The sequence below is a fragment of the Passer domesticus genome, chromosome 5 (genome assembly GCF_036417665.1).
Source record: "Passer domesticus isolate bPasDom1 chromosome 5, bPasDom1.hap1, whole genome shotgun sequence".
NCBI lineage: Eukaryota > Metazoa > Chordata > Aves > Passeriformes > Passeridae > Passer > Passer domesticus.
In genome coordinates this window covers 20,986,338-21,007,727 of record NC_087478.1, presented here as the reverse complement: position 1 = coordinate 21,007,727, position 21,390 = coordinate 20,986,338, and the positions used below count along the sequence as shown (strand labels likewise).

General features: G+C 35.8%; 1 protein-coding gene across 12 annotated transcripts in view; it reads right to left on the bottom strand.

Moving 5' to 3' along the window:
• CADPS2 (calcium dependent secretion activator 2) overlaps window positions 1-21,390 on the bottom strand; it is a 282,995-nt gene that overhangs the window by 30,064 nt on the left and 231,541 nt on the right. For 5 of the 12 annotated variants that reach the window (XM_064422258.1, XM_064422260.1, XM_064422267.1 and 2 more), the window contains 8 exons: window positions 18,877-19,018; window positions 18,628-18,747; window positions 10,706-10,861; window positions 8,448-8,595; window positions 7,403-7,417; window positions 4,798-4,872; window positions 1,296-1,379; window positions 1,149-1,181 (listed from right to left, as the gene is read on the bottom strand). In XM_064422258.1, coding sequence (XP_064278328.1) covers window positions 1,149-1,181; window positions 1,296-1,379; window positions 4,798-4,872; window positions 7,403-7,417; window positions 8,448-8,595; window positions 10,706-10,861; window positions 18,628-18,747; window positions 18,877-19,018 — 773 coding nt within the window. Of the gene's footprint in view, window positions 1-1,148; window positions 1,182-1,295; window positions 1,380-4,797; window positions 4,873-7,402; window positions 7,488-8,447; window positions 8,596-10,705; window positions 10,862-18,627; window positions 18,748-18,876; window positions 19,019-21,390 lie in introns of those variants that run through there. The other 7 variants (XM_064422259.1, XM_064422270.1, XM_064422261.1 and 4 more) reach the window with 4 other exon arrangements.

Here is a 21,390-nt window from a genome sequence, read left to right as displayed (position 1 = left end):
ATTAACAAAAGGTAAACTAAATTAACGGGATTTAATATGAGGTCACTCCTTTGAAAGAAAGACAGTCTACTCTTTTCTTTTTTATACAATAAAAGAGCACTTACAAAGGTAAAAAAAAACTGGGCAAAAAATAAAAAAAAAGTCTGAAAACATCATCTGAAAACAACAAAAATGTTACAATTTATCTTATGAATAAAACAAATATAATGACAGCAAAATAACAAATTCCAGAAACAGAGACTTTTCCTTTTATTTAACATGCATGAACTGAAAAAAAAATTTAGTAAAAAAAAAAAAAAAAGTTATTTAGGCTCGCATTTTTCAGGATAGAACTGCTGAAGGTTTTGCTGGTCACCACACAGTTTAGCACATCTGGCACTTATCTATATTTTATTTAATATTTTTCATTTACATAATAATTGTCACTTATGTAATACTTTTAGTCCTTTTCTGCTGTGCTTGGAAAACAAGATTTTTTTAGAACTGCATTAAAAAGGGATGAGAAAGCAGATTTATGAGAGAACAAGCGATATTGACAGTGAAAATGACAATATTACATAACTTTGCTTATTTAAAGAAAAGATATTCTACTCTCATACTCTAACAAAAATATTTTAACAGCTGAATTTTGCCTTTATGTATAAAAGAACTCCAACAATTTCAGTTTTAATTTACTTATAATAACAGTTTTAATTTACTTATAGTACATAAATATTGCACAACCAATGGTAAATCAAATAGAGATTGAGCAAGCAAGGGGTTAAATAAACAGACCTGAGTCCTGAAGTCAGAAATCAAGAAATAATGGATATTCAAGTATGATGCTTTTACTTGTTGCTTATACTACACATTTGAACAATTTATCCCCACAAAAGAATGTCAAAGTTACAATCCTCACTCTTCCACAACTGAAAAAGTGCATTGCCAATAACCTTTCCACAGTTTGCTTTGAGAGTTACTTATTGCACAAGGGAAATGAAACGTCCTCTCAGGGTTGGAGTGGCTGTTTAAATACTCTATGTAAATCTGTAATGAATCTCTGTAGGAAAGCAAAATGTCAACAATAAAAAATGTGAGCTAAGGCACCCCCCTAATTTCTGAATTATTATGAACAATAGAATAAATAAATCTAAAAGGGTTATACTTACCGGAACATCAACATATTTGGCAGCTGCTTTTACCTTTAGAAAATTAAGCATAAAACACACAGTAAGTACTTATTACTACAAATTGCACACAATTTCAGAATTATGCACAGAAAGAAGAACAGAACCTTTGAGAATCCAAACACTTACAGTGAATGAAACTAATGATGAGAAGAAAGTACCTTCATCATATCTTGACAATTTAGACAGCACACCTTCTAACACTGAAACAACCTGGAGGAAAAGCACAGAGAAGAAGCTAAATGCACAGTGTGAAAATTAAATATTTGGAATGAGAATGTGAATTTTTCTTTCTCATATTTGTCCTGATCAGCAGGGCAACATGAACTGTAAATATGATCACTTTCTTCACCTCACAAAGTGCTGAAATCAAGGATAACCTTCTTTCTGCAGCTTCACTTATTGATCAAATAGATGGAAACTGCTGAACTACTGCAGAAATAGAAATCCAACCCAAATTTTCTCCTGAGGCAGCCTGCTTCCAGCACAATACTGCTGCCTCTAGAACATGGTTGAATATAGCAGTGTGTGTACCGAGCATGTATTTTGGGTAGAAATCACATGTTATTTTCTAGGACCACAGTTTCAAAGATGATGGAGCACAATTGCTAAAGGTGGTGATTGTGACATCATGTTTCTTTTATTTTTGCTATTAAAAAGAAAACCATCTCTGATTTCAGCTGAAAGTGTAATAGCACTGATTTTCTGTCAGCAGCATGAGCTGTTAAGGACTACTCCATGGCCAAGAAGGTGGCAAGAAAATGTATGTCCAAAGTCTCTGGTATGATGTGGTTTCTCTTCCCTGGACTTTCACTTGCTATTGTCTGAGTAGCATGACTCCTCAGTAAGAGGTATGAATAGGAGTTTTTGACAAAATTTTGTTCTGACCCAAAAAAAAAAAATCTTGTTAAGTGCATTAATGACAACTTTAATGTTGAAACTCCCCCAATTTTACCTTAAAACAAACAAATTCCCTTTTCACGTCCCTCTGTGATATTACGTTGCTCAAGTAATTCACAGTATATAACATAAAATATCTGTCAGCCATTGTATTCATGCACATTTACTTTACACATATAAATTGCTTTCCAGTTTATATAAAGATTGTTTTAAAAGTCATTCCTTACTCCCAAAACAGTAATTCCCACAACCAAGAGTATCATTTTATGAGTGTGAGGACAGAACAAAATTCCATCTGGCATGCTGTTAATGGGCCCTGTAACAGTGTCACAACAGTGTCACCTCCAGAGGAACTGAGATCATCACTTTACAATGAGCCCTGCTCTTAACAGTTCAAGGAGCAGGAGCAAGTGCAAACCTACATTTGTCATTTATCAATCTAACCTGTCATATTTACAGTGATTAATTAAGACACTGGTACATAGGTGCCAATCAAAGAATAAATCCACATCACAAGAGAGAGTGGCAGTTGTTTCTGCACCTGCTTTATCAGACCAAATACCACCTTTCTGCTTTGCAGGTGCATGCCTGTGAGAAGCTGCTGCTCCTACTTCAACTCATTTTATCTGCTTGACAAGGATTCTTTCTGCAGAAGACTGTCCAACTTTATTGTGCAAAGATTGGCTAAGGAAAAAGCTGATTTCATAAACATGGTGTCCACAGTGCCAACATACGAATCCAACATAAGAGGGACACAAAATAACAGAGAGCAAAACATTTCAGCATCGAGGATGTCTGTTTAAACAAAAGGCTTGATTATGTAGCTGGAAACTTGCTTTCTGAGATGTCAGTGTGTGGACTTGTGAAACTGCAAAAGCATTTCTGCACATACCTCACATTCTATGAATTGGTTACCCTGAGACACATGTGCTTTGCTTCACTGTTTTGTGCTATTCCTGTGAATTCTTGAACACTTTAAACTGATGTGTCTTGGGTAAAAACCGCCCAGTAAAGTTCTTAACAATAAAACCTCACTGAAGGTGAAGTATTATTTTCAGTTTCATCAGTGACTTGCAGCTAAAAACAATGATTGAAACACTTATTCCATTAAAACACAAAGGAGGCAATAAAGAGGTAAAGGCTGGAAAATAGTGAAAATATATTAGATACAAAAGATGAATGCATATGGGTTATCACGCACATTGATGTGCATTTTTTCTGGCCAAAACCAAGAGCTAAATCTCAGCCTTCCTTTGTACCCTCACAAGCTTTCTGCCTTAAAACAGAAGCAATCAGGATGTATTTCTGTGGTATTTCACATCTCAAGTGAGGAGATGCTGGTTAAGCTTCCAGTGATCAGCCAATGACATGGGATATTTGCTTTCTGTTTTGAGATTTCAGCCTCTGATATTACTGTGATAACTAATAATGCAAATCCCTCTGTATTGACAGCACTTGTTTCTAGAATTTCTTGCACATACACCAGAAGGAATATGATTATATTCTTCCTTTTTTTATAGTTTCAGATATTAAGAAAAAAAAGGCTAAAAGTTTAACCTTTAATAGCACGATTTTTTCTGATTAAATTCCCCTTTCTTCCTCTTCCTTTCCAGTAACACTAAAACCATAAACTGGAAGATTACTTGGGAGCTATGATAGGCAATATGTAAAACTTGAAACTGTTGAATTGAACTGCTTAAGGTTATGTTTACATCAAAACTTCACTTTAGACCAAAAATGTCTGGCTTCTACACAGTTATCAATAAATGGACACATTTATTTTAAACTTCTATAATGATTCTACAAAGCCTTCCTCTTCAAGTAGGTGTCAATCCAAAAAGCAGATTCTTATCCCCCATCCCCCCTCAGCAAGCAGTGACAACTAAAAATAAAGGAATGATAAAAATATGACCAGTCTCACTTTTTGTCACCAACTCACTAATTGTGTATATAGGGCTTATTTTTTCTACTTTGAAAATCAGATATTTCTGGGTAGTTTGCAATGTACAGATAACTTCTAAAAAATCTTCTTATAAACTTCTTATATAATCTTTCTTTTTTGTCATTATATGCTGTGTCCTTTAAACTATTTGGGATGGAAACTTTTTTTTATATCAATCACTTAAGACTTTTACTGGAATAGAGGTGCTACAGAAAGACAAGACATTGTTCAAGTTTTCTTCATTTATTCTCCAAATCCTTATATCATGTCAAAATACATTTTATTTTTAAATATAAAAGCCTAAACTATAAATTTAAAGAAATAACAACTTATGAAATATTTTAAATTAAATAGTTTGTGGACCAAAGTCTCATTAAAAAGTTAAATTGAAATTCTGGATGTTGTCCACCTCTAAATACAAAATTTAAATACTAAATGAGAGGAAGAAAGTTCTCATGTAAGAAATTCAACAAAAAATAACACGTTATTATGAAAGACAGTATTGACAAAATTTAGTCCTACCAGTTCTACTAGCTTCTAGAAATTCCTATCTACAGGAGAAACACAGAAGCCAAACTTATCTCAATAGCAGGCTGCACAGAAATTGTTTACTCAATTGTTATAAAATTTAATTTTGTAAATTCAGTATTAGTTGCACAAATAATATTTACAAATCATGTTGTCCCCTAAAATTTTCCTGCATATAGGAAAATGATGTGATATTTGAATACATCTCCAAAGTTCAACCATTTTCTGCTGTATTATAAATTAGAATGTAAATAGTTTTACCTTTGAAACAAGAAGAGAAATAATTTCTTTAACAGTTTCTTCAATCAAATCATCTATTTTTGAATGGTATTGTTGCTGTAATTCAAAAGATAAAAAAGCATTAACACGTATATAAACACACACTTTTGTCATAAGTCATAAATGGTGCAAAGCTGATAACCCTGCCAGATCAGATTTACTTAAAATTATCATTTTGAACATCAGAAGAACAAACCCTTGAAAATGATCCACCCAATCAACACTTTCTTACATTCTGTGCTGGAAATTTTCCCATGTACACTGTTGAGTTAAGCAGCTAATGGGGTTATTATTTAGATGAATTGAGTTCTTATACTTATTCAGGCAAAGGAATGTGAAGGATAGTTTTTGTCTTCTCCTCTATAATTAAGGTGGCCATGTATTTTTTTCTAAAGGGTTGGTTTAGCTGGAGAAGCAAAAAGACTAGAATAAGATTTAATTAATACAGCATTTCATGTCTGACAACTCTCATTCATAAGTTATTTTAAATGTCCTCTAGAAATAAAATGAGCTCCAATTGTTCATCCTGAAAGAGCCTTTCAGTTACCACAGTGAGCTTCAGTTTATACAAATCTTACAATATGCTCAAGCAAGGGCAAAATTAAAATTTCATCAACAAAGCAGAATAGATGGTAACAAATTAATAGGCCATAGAAGGCATAATAAAACAGACTTCATTCTCCATAGACTTTTTCTTTTGATTTTTCATAAAGAAGGTGCCTTTAAGTAAATGCTTTTAAAATAAATCCGAAAGACTTTTTAGATAATCCTACCGAGCTCCCTTCTGAAATTAACGAGAACTAGGGATCCCATTCTGTCAAGGAGGCACATCAATTTAAACAGTAATTCTTCCTTTAGAAACATTTATCTGACAGTAAAGATTGTCCCCAATAGCCACTTCACAGAAAATGTGACTTGTAAAGACTAACCCTATCTTCCTAGTTCAAGGCTACTTGGAACAGCGAACAGCATAATGCTTGGAATAAAAGTACTGAGGTCAGTGTAAACATCAGCCTAACTTAGCAGCTGCCAGCTGAATAGTTTTCAGAGTTCTAAGTTTTTAATGGCATTTTTCATCTGTTTTAGAGTTGCCATACAGATCAAAACATTAATTCTGATCTGCTGAATATTTTTAGGAATGATTTTCTAAAAAGCACAGATATTGAACTTGGGTTAAATTAAGAGAGAATAAACTATGAGATGTGTTTGCCCACGTAGATGTGTCTGCTACAGGTACTAACACCAAATGTCAATTTTTGCTTTTGATTTCTTTTCACATTTAAGAACACTTGAAAAATGTAAATACACAACTCACACAAACAGCTCTGGTCACACTGGAACAGTAAAAGAGCATAATAGAAATACATCAAAGAACTTTCTACATTTTCATATTTATTACATTCCAACCATATTAATGTCTTGACCAATAAAATATTGTCTTGATCTGCTAAGGGGTCTAATCACCCCAAACAGAGTGTGACATCCATTGCTTACATCCAAGCCTTCAGAAGGCAATGCTTTCTTACTCTCTGGAAACCATAAACAATTATTCTCCCACTGATGAATATCAAAACTGTATATACTCCTGTGATCCATAAAGAATCAGTTGTCTCTCCCAGAAAGTATCTGCAACTTTATCTCCACAGTACATTAAATTAATGGATTTATGTATGTAAGATCAGTTCCTATTTTCTTTTGTGAGTTTTTTTCCTTGTTTTTTTTTTCCTTTATTTTCTTTTTTTCTTATTCCTTTTTCTCACAACAAAGCAAATATAATTTTGTAGAAATGGTGTATAAACACTGACCAAAGCAAAAAAAAAACTGAATCAAGCTTTTCAAAAACTACAAAGTTCAAAAACCATGACATTTCTTTAGAAATAATTTCAAATTACTTTAATCTGATTTTTTTTATTATTTATTTTGAAAACCACGAGATCATAAATACTGTAACCCACTCCTCTTCAGTGCTAATTTCCACTAAAACAGTCACCCTCAGCAAAACAAAACTTCAGATCCTTGTGGAAGATGATTTGACTGTGGGCTTTAAGAAGATGGCTGAACTTTGGCTCCTAGTGGACTGGCTGACTGTGCAGGAGGAATAACCCAGAGCAGGCAAGAGGAATGGCACATCCTGGAGAAGGGGGTTGTGCCATCTGTCTGCAGGGCATTACAGAGGTGCTGGCATTGCCTGTCCCCAAAGCAGCACGTGCTCGTGTGTGTTTGCAGTCACTGCTTGCACACACAAGGAAGGGGAAATGGCAGCATCAGCCCAGAGCAAGAGTTGATAGCTGTGGTTTACTTCTGATGAGCCTCACTGAGAGAGGAGAGAATCCAAAACTCTGACCTGGTAAGACAGGACACTGAGTCTGAAAAGCAGAAAAGTGCAGACTTCATCTGGAATTGTCCTGGAGGATGAACCCTCCAGGAAAAAACTGAGAAGCTGATGATCAGTCAGCCTGTGAAAGCATTCTGAGGGCCTGGCTAACAAATTAACATGAAAAGCAACATTACCATTTAAAATAAAAAGTGGCTGTTAATATTCAATGAAAAAAAAATGCAAATTAAAAAACAATGAAAAGACACTTACCCATTGACTAGCATACTGGTTCATGTCACGGATAATCAAAAGGAAAAATAAAGACGACAGGGTGGAACAGGAAAATGATGAATGTCTCATTGAATTAGGAAAAAGAAAGACAATTACATTGAATATGCTCACTTGAAAAGATCAGTCAATGAAATGAAGAACACAGTATAGAAATGCAAAAATCAACTGAAAAAGAACGTCCAAATAGTGTAATTGTGAAGGTACCTAAAGGAGACATACATTTTTTGTTGCCAAATTCTGAAAAATGTTTTTACTGTCTCTCCAAAACCAAATAAAACAAATTACAAACCAAATTACATACCAAATTATATGCTAATGCATTAGCACAGAGAGAACAGTTTAATTTTTGCTGGTTGTCTTACCAATCTACATAGCATACTCTTTTCATTTCAGAGATTAATCCTGCTGAGAGTGACAACACGGGAGTGATGGAAGTCAGTGAAGTTTACATTTCCTTCAAAAGCACATCAGTGCTCCACTGTGGAGTACGTACAGTCCTGGCAGCAGACTACTGCCAAAACGGTCCCTGTCCTTGGAGACCAAATTAAAAAACCCCATTAAATTGCCTGATTATTTCTTTCCTCTATTTTCAGTATATTCCTAGGTATGAATGCTGGGTCTATAATTCATTTAAAACCAAACCTTACTAAATTAAAACCTGTCTGCAAAGGACAATATTTTGGCTCTATTTTACAATTACAAAGGAGTCCTGAAGTGGGCTCTTTTTCTGTTGCAGCCTGAGAGAAATTCCTGGAGGGGCTGTGAGTCAAGAAATCCTCTGAATGTTCAACACACTCACAGGTCAAAGCAAACAAATTACAGAAGCACTCTGTGTGCTCTCTGGTGGAAGATGAGGGGTTGTGTCTTGCATGATGCTGCTAGGGATCAGCTGATGCACACTTCTGTACCAACAGAGCTATGTGATGCATCTCGGTTAGCTTGAAATTAATCTAAGGACAGTCTGCAGTATGAGATGTTTCAGATCAACCAAACACAGGAACTAAACATACAAAATTCCACTTACCTCTTGCCCCCCATCCAGCATGCAGAGTTTAGCTGTCTGTTTCTTGGCGTCAACTAAGACGTTAAACATTGTGCACAGGTAAGAAGGTATACGCAAGTCTGTTGATTTGTTTGTCTTTTGCAGCTTCAGTTCAAATGCAATTCTCGTTCTGTTTATTAAAACACAATTGAGATATGAGTATCTCTTACAATTCTGAACAACCACAGTAAACATGTAAGTCTTACTGAACATGTTGGCTTAAAAATGTACATATGCATGAGAACATTTTAGAATTAAAATGATGTAAATTCAGAATATCAAACTTTCAATAAACAATTGTACTGATGGTAATCTCAAGGTTCTGCACTTCTTTAGTGAATTCAGTTGAACAATAAAAGTATTATCTTTTTGCTTTCGAGATAACAATATGCTTCCTTGTGTTTAATTTAAAGCAATGAAAATACCCCTTATTTTCCAGCTTTTCTATGCTGTAATGCAGTTTTTTTGTATAAAATTCTTGCTTCTAAGAAATATGAGAAGTTCCTCTTCAATCTTTAAAGGAAAGAAAATTTTAATAAAAAAATGAGTTTAATATTAAGAAAATATTAATTTTATTTTGAAAATAAGGGAATTTTAGGAGACGCATAATATAACCCCACAATTTTCTACTCACAACAGTGTAAATAAGGAGCAATGTCACTGAAATAAACTGTAAATCAACATACCTAAAGATAAAATGTTTTATTTCCACCCTTATTTTTAAATATGGGTACCAAAAATTCACACATAATATTTTTAGAAGGGAACAGAAGAATCCTATTCCCATTTAAAAAATTCTTATGATCATATTAATATCACAAGAAGAGTTAGAAGAATTCCATAATTTTTTCTGCGTTGCTACTCTAATCTTTATTACCTGACATACAGTATCTTTGACCACACAAAAACATAATTAGTGTATTAAGACTGGCCTGTTACGTATTAAGCCTAAAATACTAATATATTTTAAAGTCTTGTTGATAAGACAGTAAAGTTTTTTTTTTCTTTTTCCAGCTCAAAATCAATATAATCCACGTATTAGTAGCACTGAATCTCTTTGCTACTCTATGTTTTTTTAGACTAAGATTACATTTCCAGTCCTTTACAATTTCACCATTTTTCTAAGATTTTTTAGATAACTGTAATTGACTGAGCTTCTATGACAAATTCTTTAGGACAGATGGATTGCTTTAATTTTAGTGTTTCCCACCTTTCTTTGTTAGAGCTTTAACTTTTTTTCCATTCCCTGTATCACAGCCCTTTCATAATAAAATAGAAAAGTTCTTTTAAATGTTTCTGCTTTTTTAATCATGATTTCAGCACTCTAGCTCTAGGAACAGGCTCATATCCTTAGCTTGAGGTTCTACTTTTTCCTACTGTGTTTAGAGAAAATAATGCAATACTACGTCATCTGTAAAGATTCCTATTTATATTGTACAGTTTATGATTAACACAATTAAATGATCTACAAAAATGATTTTCCTCCATTCATTTTTTTTTTTAAGTCTGTATTTTTATATGTCCAGATTAAGCTTTCTGAAGCACCTAACTGCAGATCTCTGTAAATTTTCTAGACATACAGATATTTCTTCTAAATTCAGTGATATTTACTGAAAGCTATGGCAGAGGTCTTTTCAGATCACTTATAATTAGTTTAAAAGAATATACCAATAATGCTAAGATACAGCTCAAGGAAAAACACCACTAAATTTTCTGTAATTTTCAGATGTTTAGCACTATAAAACTTAATTTCAGCTGGATGACTATCAGCCAGCCTTCTTTTGTTTGTTGTATAAGTGCAGAAATATTGCACACTCTATGTATGTAATATATTTCTCAGAGACAGTACTCTAAAATTGATGTTAAATAGTACTATTAACTGAACATGAAGAATAATGTAGTAAAGAAAGAGAGAAATGTGCAAAAAGATTTCTTCTAGCAGAATTCTGAATTTTGCTTATATTTGCCACTAACATGGAATAGAAAAAACCCCAAACTTGATTTATTCATTTCCAAGGGTTTATTCACAACAATACAGAAATTCTCCTTGGTATTTCCCAGATGTTGCCAAATTGCTGATTGCCAGATACAGGAAATAAACAGAAGTCATGATCTCTTTAGAACTGTCCCGATTCCAGTGACAGGATTCTGGTATACATACACCTCTGCAAGCCAGCATGAGCCCTCCTGTGTTAATTTTGAAATCTCTCCCAATTTTTAAGTGATCACTTCAACTGTACCTTTTAACGCAGGCTTCTATCATGTCAGTGGCCATGAGTTTAAGTCTCTGCTCTAAATGGTGGGCAAATTCTGGTTCTGGCCAGTGAAGGTCAAAAACAAACATCTGCAGAGCATCCAGTTTCCAGAAAAGATCTTCTGATGTAGCTGATCCATTGCTATAAGAAACAAAACAAAACAAAGCCCCCAAGAAACAGAAGATAAATGTATGGATGTCTATCCCAGCTGCCAGATAATTAAGGTAATAAGATTTCCTTATCACATCACCTTCCTCCTTCATTTCCCTGTATCTTTTATCACAGTAGCTTTTAGTTAAAAAATGTGAAAATGGTAGCGGGAAACTTAAAATACATCCCCTTAGGGTGAAAAAAGTGAATAATTTCTCATTTGTTAGCTGAGAAATATGGCCAGATAGGGAGGTAGCTGGGATGTTGGGTAGCATGGAAAATTAAATAGCTCAAGTTTCAGATCAAGATAGGAAAAATATAGGGTAGAGGAACAGCATGGATATTTTCAATATAGTGAAGATTTTGTGCATATATTTTCTTGCCTTCATAACTCTGATAGATAGTCTACCAAAGAAATGAGGATGCTAGTAGTAATATTGTAAAAGAGACAACCAGAAAAATAGCCCCTTGATAAATGGTCATGAATTCCAACTGAGGGAATAGCATCAGATCTGGGTGGGAAAAAAAAGAGAAGAGAACTATTTAATGAAATTTGTGTACAAACAAAACCAGCAGATTAATATGGCTCTATGCCATCTCAGATTGCCCATAATGTTTTAAAGTTCTTCCACCCTGATTTGATTGCTAAATTTAAATACAATTGCTTGTGATAAAATGCAACAACTTAATCTAAGCAGCAAATTAATTTACACTTTCACTGTCAATACAGATTAATTACATTTTCATGATGTGTTGTATTGCAATGCCTGAGTTACCATTTCAGATTAGAGACCACTATGCAACATTGGATTTCAGGATGTGAGTGACACAACCAACCAAAACTCAGCCTGACAGTCCAAATTCAGATCCAAACAGTTTAAATACATCTCCTCTATCATTTTGTTTCTTCTGCCTTATGACTAAAGAAGAGAATTATCAAAGTGTTAAGTGACCCCAGCTCTCATGGAAGGAATCAGTGAGCACTGATTGTGCTCAGGACAGAGCAGGGTCAGATTCAGAACGAAACAACCAGAAAGGACCTCTAATATCTGCTGCCCACCTATTGCACCCCTTGGGCAGTGGCACCAGCGCCAGGTCCCACCGGGGAGCCGAGGCAGTGGCAGTGAGGTGAATTCAAGCACAGCTCACATTCAGGGCCCTGAATTGCAGCAGGAGCACTGCTTCAGTCTCACACTGCATCCATCCCCTGTCCCTTGCTCCTCTGCTGCCACAGCCAGCTCTGTGCTCTGCAATGCTGCTCGGTGCCCAGCGCAGCCCGGGCCAGGTGAGGGGACAGCAGGGCAGTGACAGGCTGGCAGCAGGGGCTCCTGCCTGAGGGAAATGCTGCCTTGAGCCACCAGCTCTGCCTCTGCTTTTAATGGTGCAGGTTTTGATTCCATCATGGTGCATAGCAGGGTATTCCACAGCCCCAACACACTTTTTAGTTTAGGCTTTTTCAATATTATGCATGTTTTCCCCACTTATGTTACACAGTAATTGTTGATTTTGTGTTGTATTGTGGTCCTGAAAGAAAACAGCAGGAACAGGAAAAAGGCCCATGGGCCTGCTAAGGTTACAGCTTGCACAGGGGTTCTACCTGCTGAGGGACCACTTTCACACAACACTAAGTTTAATTAAGGAACAGAAAGAAAAAACAACCAAAGCTTCTGGAAAATTTATAATCCTGTTAGACTGTTTTATAAGTTATATGACAAACAAATCTTGACGATACCATTGCATTTGCTGTGTACGTTGGCAGTGAGTGAAGATGCAGATGCTGTGTTTTGACCTTATCTTATTCAAAAGTGACTAAATCAAGTTTTGAGATGATTGGGGTAAAAGAATAAGACAAATCATATGGGGACAGAAATGTGACAATCTCAGAATTTATATAACTTGACAAAAACACATATTTTCTAGAAAACAACCCAAAATTTGTCAAGAAACAAAACTAATAATTCCCATCATTAGATCATAAAATTTAACAATTTTTTATTCTCCCGTAGTTGTCTTTTTTTTTCCTGATAGAATTCCAAAGGAAATCCTTTAGGACTCAGAAGGACTAATGAATTCATAATAACATAAATGTATTCTTATGCACATTTACTACTTTGTTTACTACTATACTGTAGTAGCCACTTAATTTTGTTTAATTAGACTACCAAATAAATTTTCACAATTATAATAAATGTAATAACAGGCACAGGTTCATGGAAGAATTCATTCTGTGAGAAACTAATTCATTTCTCTTTTCATATAATTTTGAGTTTTCATCCTTCAATTTTTTAATCAGCATTGTCCAATGACATTTGAATTTGACTAACTTATTGTACTAATAAGATGAAGAAAGAAAATAAAGTGCTATAACAGAAATTGTTCCTGGTTCACACATCCTAACACAAATGTCTAATTTGTTTGCTAAATGCTGCAAAACAAGAGGTAAACTGAGATTTTATGTCTTCCTGGCACAGAAGCAATTCCTGCATTGAAGTCAAGACTGAATCTGTATCCATAATTTGAGAACCTTTTTTTTTTTTGTGAAGGGACAGGACACATTCTTGGCTATTGAAAAGTTTTTATTTGAATGTGCATGGTAGAGGTATTTCAGTCTAAAGAAAGGAATAATACTGGTCTACCAGGAAACGGAACTGACATTCTTTCTTTAAATATTATATTTTTTTAAATTAATTTTTAAATTAATCACAAACTCTACTGCTTTTCTGGCCAAAACTTAACCTTTCAGGTACTGTCTAGTTGTCCATTCTTATTAATCAGCTCACGGCAGTAAGAGAAGATTACCATGGATTAAAAGAGGCAAATATTATGCACATTCTGTTATATTTCCATTTATTTTAACGGGAATTTTGCGGAACTTTGGATTTGGTCACACTTTGACTGGGAGAGTGAACCAGGTATCTCCAGAGGTCCCTTTTAAATTATTTTATGGCTTTATGCTTTGCATCATACTGAACACAGCATAAAAATAAGATCCAAGACATAATGTTTTTCCAAGAACCTGTAGCATATCAAATCTAGGAATTGCATGCAGCCTTAATTCACTGACAGCTGAAAGAGGCAGCTTCCCACTGGGCTTGCCAGGTACCTAAGCAGTAGCAATTAGTCAAACAGTACACTAATAAAGTACACTGCAAGCTACTCCAGTACATGACTTCAGAGTAGATTTAGAATGAATAATTTCTTGCCTACATATGAAACTCCATAGGGTGGCCTGGGATATGAAAATGCAAGTATTTAATATCTAAGAATATTATCAATCAACTCAAAGATTCAAAAGTGGCTGGTTTCATTTCTTCTATAATCTACCAAGGACAGGGAAGGTCATTTTACAAATTACTGCAATGTTTTTTAAGGTTACTACTGAGATACTACCCACTTGCGTTTTGTGAGGACCATTTAGAAAACATGGCACAAGCACTACATCCATTGTGAGCCCCCAGCTTGTGAACTCCAGCTTTTCATTATTTATGCTGCCTCAAAATACATGTTCAGGGCCCAGAAAGTCAATTGAGAATTTCTCCAACAGAAAAGGATTTTCAATAATTTCAATGTCAGTTGCACTCAGCCCCATCTCTACTTTTCACCAGCAGGTGAGGCAGAAGGATGGAGCAGAACCTTTGCAAGCATCAGTTAGTGTAAAGTCCCTCCAAGAAACTGGAGGGACAAAGAGCCACCCCATGACTTCTCTTAGCTCAAGACTGAGGCAATCTAAGGATCAAGCAACCAAAACAAGTTTCTTGAGTCTTCTTTCTTACTGCATATTTTTGGAAGGAAAGACATTTGCCCCATAATATAAATTTGTCTTCCAGAATGCTCAATAGGACCTAGCTATTCAAAACTCCTTATTCCACAGAGAGCAGATGGGGCATATTTCACTATGCCATCAGTCCTATGGCTATACTTTTATACCCACCTTAGAAATGCAGGCCATGGCCTCCTACCATGTGCTGGAGGTAAGCTCTATGACAGGAATGGATGTGGCACTGCAGACACAGCCCCTCAGAGCAGAGACGAAAGATGACCTCCTGACTCCCTCAGCACTCACAGACACACAGAGAGGCCCAGCACAGGAGCTCATACTCAGTCCAACTCTCTCCATATCACTACTGGAGCACTGTGCCTGCCCCAGCCTTGTCTCTCTCATCACTCATTACAGCTGAGCCACAGCAAGAATACAGATGTTACATTTCCTTTGGTGTTGCTTCCTCTGGGTGGAAGGCAAGACAGGATTATTCTCCTGGCACCAGATGGCAACAGACAACCTCAGGTGTGTATCTACAATATTTCTGGTTAATGACACTATGTTATGTCTGCACTAAAAAGAATAATCTATAAATTAAACCATAAACAATTAAAATCATCCACATATTTAACTTAAAACCCAGGTCCAATAGACGCAAAAAAAGAAATTAAAATATGAAGAGCCATTTAAAATATATTTGAATGAATGACTAAGTAAGGAAAAACTCCTCATTGTGGCTGATTGAAAGCTTTTACAGAATATTCAAACACTTTTGCTCTTTAAGATTATCTTCAGCCAAATGGAAGAGTAAATCACAGTGCTCTGCACGTCTAGCCAATCTGTCTCCTGAGTTATCTTCTCCAGAGACCAATCAAGAAAAACAGACCATTACTCATAACAATTTCCCCTTTTCATATCTCACTTTCCAATGCCCAAAAAGAAGAGGAAAAAACATAATGATCATTCTAAATGTGGTTATAAGTAGCATATATTTATTTCTCCAAAACAAATGATCAAGGACAAAAAAAGGAAACAATTAATTAAAAAATATAAACAATCTTTGCTAGTAATGTTCAAGAGAATTGTAGCAACTTTAAAGTGAAAATGGGGAAAATCTGTTTTCCTCAATAAAGCACACAAATTGATGCCCAACTGTGAATACATTTTCACTTCTTTCTCTTCAGTAAAATTCTTAGGTAGGCACATAGTAGCTCTTTTGAATATGAATCTACTGAAACATGATCTTGAGAGCATGGACACAAACCTTAGTAAAGTTTAGAGAATAATAAATCTCTCTATTACAGATAAAAGAGACACGGGACTTCAGCAAACCTTTAACACAGTTGGCCCACAGACTACTCATTATCATTATTTTTACTCTAGAGTCTTCATTGTCCAATTCAAATTGATAATGATTAACTGGCCAAAACCACCACTTTTTGGAGAAAGAAGAAAGTCCTGCAGAACTCTGTGATATACAAAGTCATCTTCCTGCCAAACCATCAGTTTTGTGTCCAGGAGGAGGGAGCACAGTGAACTGGGAAAGAAAGACTTGGGGGAAGCAGTGGTAGAAGGAGTCCACTCGCACTCCTGAAGAAGATGACTGCTGACTGTATGTATAATTCCGTGTACCCCTCTAGTCCATCTAAGCTGGGGTGTTCATCACATTGAAAGTCAAAATTGTCAGGAAGCTCTGGGTTTTGCTTAGCAGGTATTGGAGCAAAGATATTGTGTTACCCCTTGTTGAAGAGCTTGGCTACTAAGTGTGTTCTTCCTGAAAAAGACAGGATGGGAGAAGAGGGAGAAAATAAAACCCTCCTCCTTTCTATTACATAATAGCAAAAGTGATCCACTTCCTCTGTGAGAAACTGAGCCACTGTTACCAGGAGGAAAAAGGAAACTCCTTAGCATGGGAGGAAGGACAAGTGTCTTGCAGTGCTTTTGCTTTTTTTTAAAACCCAAATACATGACCATTTTGAGAGATGAGAATTCAGTTGGCTCTTCAGTAGAATGCAGATAGGCTGATTCTTAAAATACTTCTTGAATACCAGAGTTTTACAAAGGTAATCCAATGCTGCCTGCAATCAAGACTATCAAATCATGCACATTTTATAAACATAGCCTCAAAGCTCTATGTTTTGGGGAAAGACCGTGAAGAGGTGCTTCCATCAGAGCCAGCACCATGGCAGATCTCTTCAGGAAAGCTGTGTGGGGTGTCTGAAAGGGGGTGATGGCCTTACAAAGGTCACAACCCCAGTAAGAGACACTGCTCACCCCCACTTCTCTTGAAAGGCAGCAGAACGACAGCCACTTCTGGCAAGTGTTTACAGCATGTCAACCTCACTGCTCACCAAAGGCTATGAAAACCTCACTGGTTGGTTTAGGATCGTATGCATACTGCGTCATATATACCATGAACAAAATACAAGAACATGTGCAAGGGGGATGAGCCCATGGCTGAATTTTACTATGCTTGCACATGTTTTGACAACAGAACCTAGATATATTGCTGCACAAACCCCTTCATTTATGAAAGATCTATCACTATAATCCTCCAACCAGAATCTGTATTCATTATAAATTCAGTACTCAAAGTATATGAAATTTCATCTATACAATTTACTTTTACTGGATGGGGCTGCTAGAAAGCAGACTAAAAGAGCTCATCCAAGATTAGCAACTCTTAACTCCGAAAGCTATTCTTTAAAAAAAAAGTGACCTTTGAAAACCTGGGGATAACAGAAAGGAATTTGAGTTCCAGAAGACCAATTAGTTTGTATTCAAAGCTGAAATGACTTGCATAAGCACATCAGGAGAAACCTAGCATTACTATAGTAAACACAAAAGCCAAGGATTAAGAGGAATTCTGTCACTTTTTAGGGGAATTAACAGCAGAACAACAATGATAATACTCCCTTTTTACAAGGAGTCACATGAAAAAGACAAGGGATAATGGGTTCGAGTTAGTTCTGGGGAGTTTCTGATTAGAAAGTAGAGGAAATTTTTTACAATGAAGACCATCAGCCATTGGAATAATCCCCCCAGAGGAAATTGTGTATTCTTCAACACTGCACATTTTTAAAATTTGTTTGGACAGGGCACTAGGCCATCCTAGACCATGCTTTTGCCAAGAAAAGTTGATGAGATGATCCTTGAGGTCCCTTTAACATGGTATTCTATGATGGTATTAACTCTTGCAGAAATAGATCTAATAGATCTAATGCTATTTAGGAGTCTGTCATGAAACTTGAAAAGACTTGAAAGACATATCTTGAAATGACATTGTCAACATATGTGTTTTTGTTGTGTGTTTTTGAAGTCTTTCACACTTATGCTTTCCTAATATAACTTTGGCTAAAGTACGGTTCATGAGCCTTTCTCTGATATATACCAATGTGTTCTCACACAGAAATCAGACCTATAACTATGGGAATATTTTCACAGAGCACTGAAATGTTGGGGAAAAATCATAAAGAAATATTTTTTTTTCAAGCAGACAAAGAAGGGGATGTACTTCTACCCTTAATACTTAATAACATTTTACTATTTTCCTGTAACATGGATATTTAATCTGATGACAATATTTACAATCAATGACTTTCCAAACCAATATAAAATGAGTTAATCAAACCCATGCAAAAAATATAATGGGCTGCCTCATTTTGCAAAACCACAATCTAAAATCAATCATCCAAAAGGTTCCCCACTGCTTATTAATTCAAAAGAGTCATTAGGTTGTTTAGAGTATTAAACATCATTCCTGCTATGAGAGACCTTTGCAAAGTTGATTTTCTAAGTTATCAGGTTTAAGACTGCTACATTTTAATGCACTAGAAAGCAGAACTCACTAACAGTCCATGCTGGGCTCACTCCCAAGAAACAACAATTTCCAGCTAAAAGAGAATAAACACCATGCAATCCAAATACAGCTGCACAGAACACTAGCAAGGCCATGCAGAGCTGACATACAGTCAGAAAGTTATTGAAGAATACACACGTGGAGTCATACAAAGAAGTCATCCAGGTTGGTGTAGTAAAGCTAGGTATTTGTGGAAGATTAAGAGGCAAACTTGGAACTTTTGGAAGAGCTACATTAGGAAGACTGTTGGTGATGCTCCTGTGAAGAAATAAACAATGTAGGAATACAATAAAAAATAGAATATTTAGAGGACAACAGGGGAGAACCCCTTATTACACAGAAAGCTATAAGCAGGTGCTTTGTTCAGATTTTGTAAAAAGCACTTACTTGACAGGTTGCCATGACTCTTGTTCAAGACCTCTGTGAATGGACTGAGCAATTGATGATTCCATGAGATCAATGTAGCGGACGACCATGGGAACAAAAATTTCTTGCAAGTGCTTGTGAAACTTGCCATTGCACAAAAGCGCTTTAAAAAACAAACAAGATACAAAAATGTCAGACCTTTTGTTACAGGAAGAAATGTATCTTAAAATGTTTTAGTACACAAAGGCATTATAAGAATAAGATCTAGCTTTGTAGGAAATACAATTCAGAAAAGATAAATGAAGTGTTCCATAAGGACAGTGTAGTACATTTCAAACTGTCAGTGTAATGAAAACTAGGTACATACTGAAATTCTTTACTGAACCAGAACCTTTTTTGCATCTTCTTAAAATTAATAATATGATTTGCTGAATCTAAACATTAGCAATTTTGTTCATTACTTCTATAGCAAGATTGCGATAAAACCACCTGAATAAAGAAAAAAAATTAGAATGCCATTCATAAGCAATGGAATATTACCTATTTCACAGATGGGACTTGCTACATGAAAAACTGCATACACATGCAAACTGAACATGCTCAAAATCTGAAAATTAGTTTCCCATCACCCCTGCTTGTCCCTGTATTTGCTGAAGTGCTGTCTCAGCAAATGCTAACTCTTAGCACACTAATGTCCTGTCCCACCAAGAGAATATATGCTTCATGTTTTGAATGTGTCTGTGTTCACCCTTTAATCTAGCACTGTTATAAGAACCTATGAGAGTATACCCGTGTGCATATGGAAATCATAGAAGTTGTTTTAAATCCTTTTGTGGGTTTCTCCTCCCACATCTTCCAGCATGCAGGCTTCTTGTGTAACTGGATGGGCACCAAAACCACGTTTTGAGGAGGCTTCCTCCTCTTCCTAAGAAGAAAAGCCTGGATTACAGGGCTCACCGTGGACAACATCCTTTAAAATTACAATCCCTTTTGTTGTACTATCAATGCCACTCCATGTCTAACATGTCAAAATAATTTCTATAACTTCCAGAAACTACTTTGCCTTCCAATCCTGAATGTTGTCCAGCCCAAACTGAACATGGGAGAGATGGGAGTCTATGGGGAAAACATGCCATCAAGTTTCTGTCCCCTATTTCTACTGGTACTGCAAAGAAGTCCTTGCTGCTGGACACTATGGTACTTTTTTCCTTGAATAAAATGATATAATAGCAAAAAACAATTTTCTTGAAAACATCCTTGTAAAGAAATAATAATAGGATATTATATAGGGTAGAAATGTATATAAGAAATATATAAGAAATAATATAGGATACTAATATAGGATATAATAATAGTAATAGCAAATATTGTATCAATCACCTTTACCTGAGGAAACAATGTGATCAGCTTTCTCTGGTTTTGTGTTTTGTGCCTTTCTTGCTAAGAATTTTGAAACTTTCAGCTAATTTCCAACCACTTCAGACACAGGGGTGGAGATATCAGATACTTGAAGTTTTATAAAAACAGGCAGCTAGGTAGCAGGCAGAGATTATTAGGGTTTCCACTGAGAAAAAGGCAGAGGTGTAGGATCATCGCTTTATTAAACACTTGAGAATCCACCCTTGAGAATATCTGTGAGTCTGTTACAAACATGATCCATTATTTACACTGCTCCTCAAAATAACTGTTAACTAGTTAGCTCTGGCTTATTATTTATATATCAGGAATTCAAACTAGTCTTATTTTGCTCTATTTATAATTGTCTTATAGATCTTAAAACTATAGCACCTTTTATCAGCAACAAAAATGACTGAGGAGGACTTGGATATTACAAAGGTTGCACAATAAACAGATGATGAGCACTGCCTTTGAGAAACAAAAGGTTGATGGTATCCATTTGCACATTAGACTGAATTTTCAAGGCAACTTTGAGCTGAAAAATAACAGCAAGAATACAACCATGCCAATTAAATCAATCTTGCTGGTTTATAGTGAAACAGTGAAGAACTGTAATTAATCAGGCAATCACAGTTACTTGAAGGGGTAAGCTTGTAGTTTAGTGTTTTCTGAGCACACCTCAGAAATGGTCTGGTACAAGCACTGCTCTGGGAATTGCAGTAATGAAGCCTCATGGGCAGGAAGGTGACTTGTTATTTTGAAGACAGCATGAAATTTTAAGAAGTCACAGGCAATAAAAGTGTTCAACTTCAAAAGCCGAATCATTTTCCTAACGTCATGACACCACTCCTTACAGGGAAGTGAAATTTTCCAAAATTATGCCAAGGCTTATACTTCACCTCTACGGAATTCCCTCTGTGGGTACACAGTCACAAGACAAGTGTCTTGGATCAACAGCTCCATGAGCATTCTGTTTTCCCAGGGTTCAGGACTCGGCAGCTCTGATTTACCCATCTGGAGATCTCAATCAAGGATTAATGCAGGGCAGGGAAAGAACTCAGAGCACAGAGATAAGTGATATAGCTGAGTATCATCATCAGAATCAGACTCATGGCACTCTACCCTATGATTAAAATT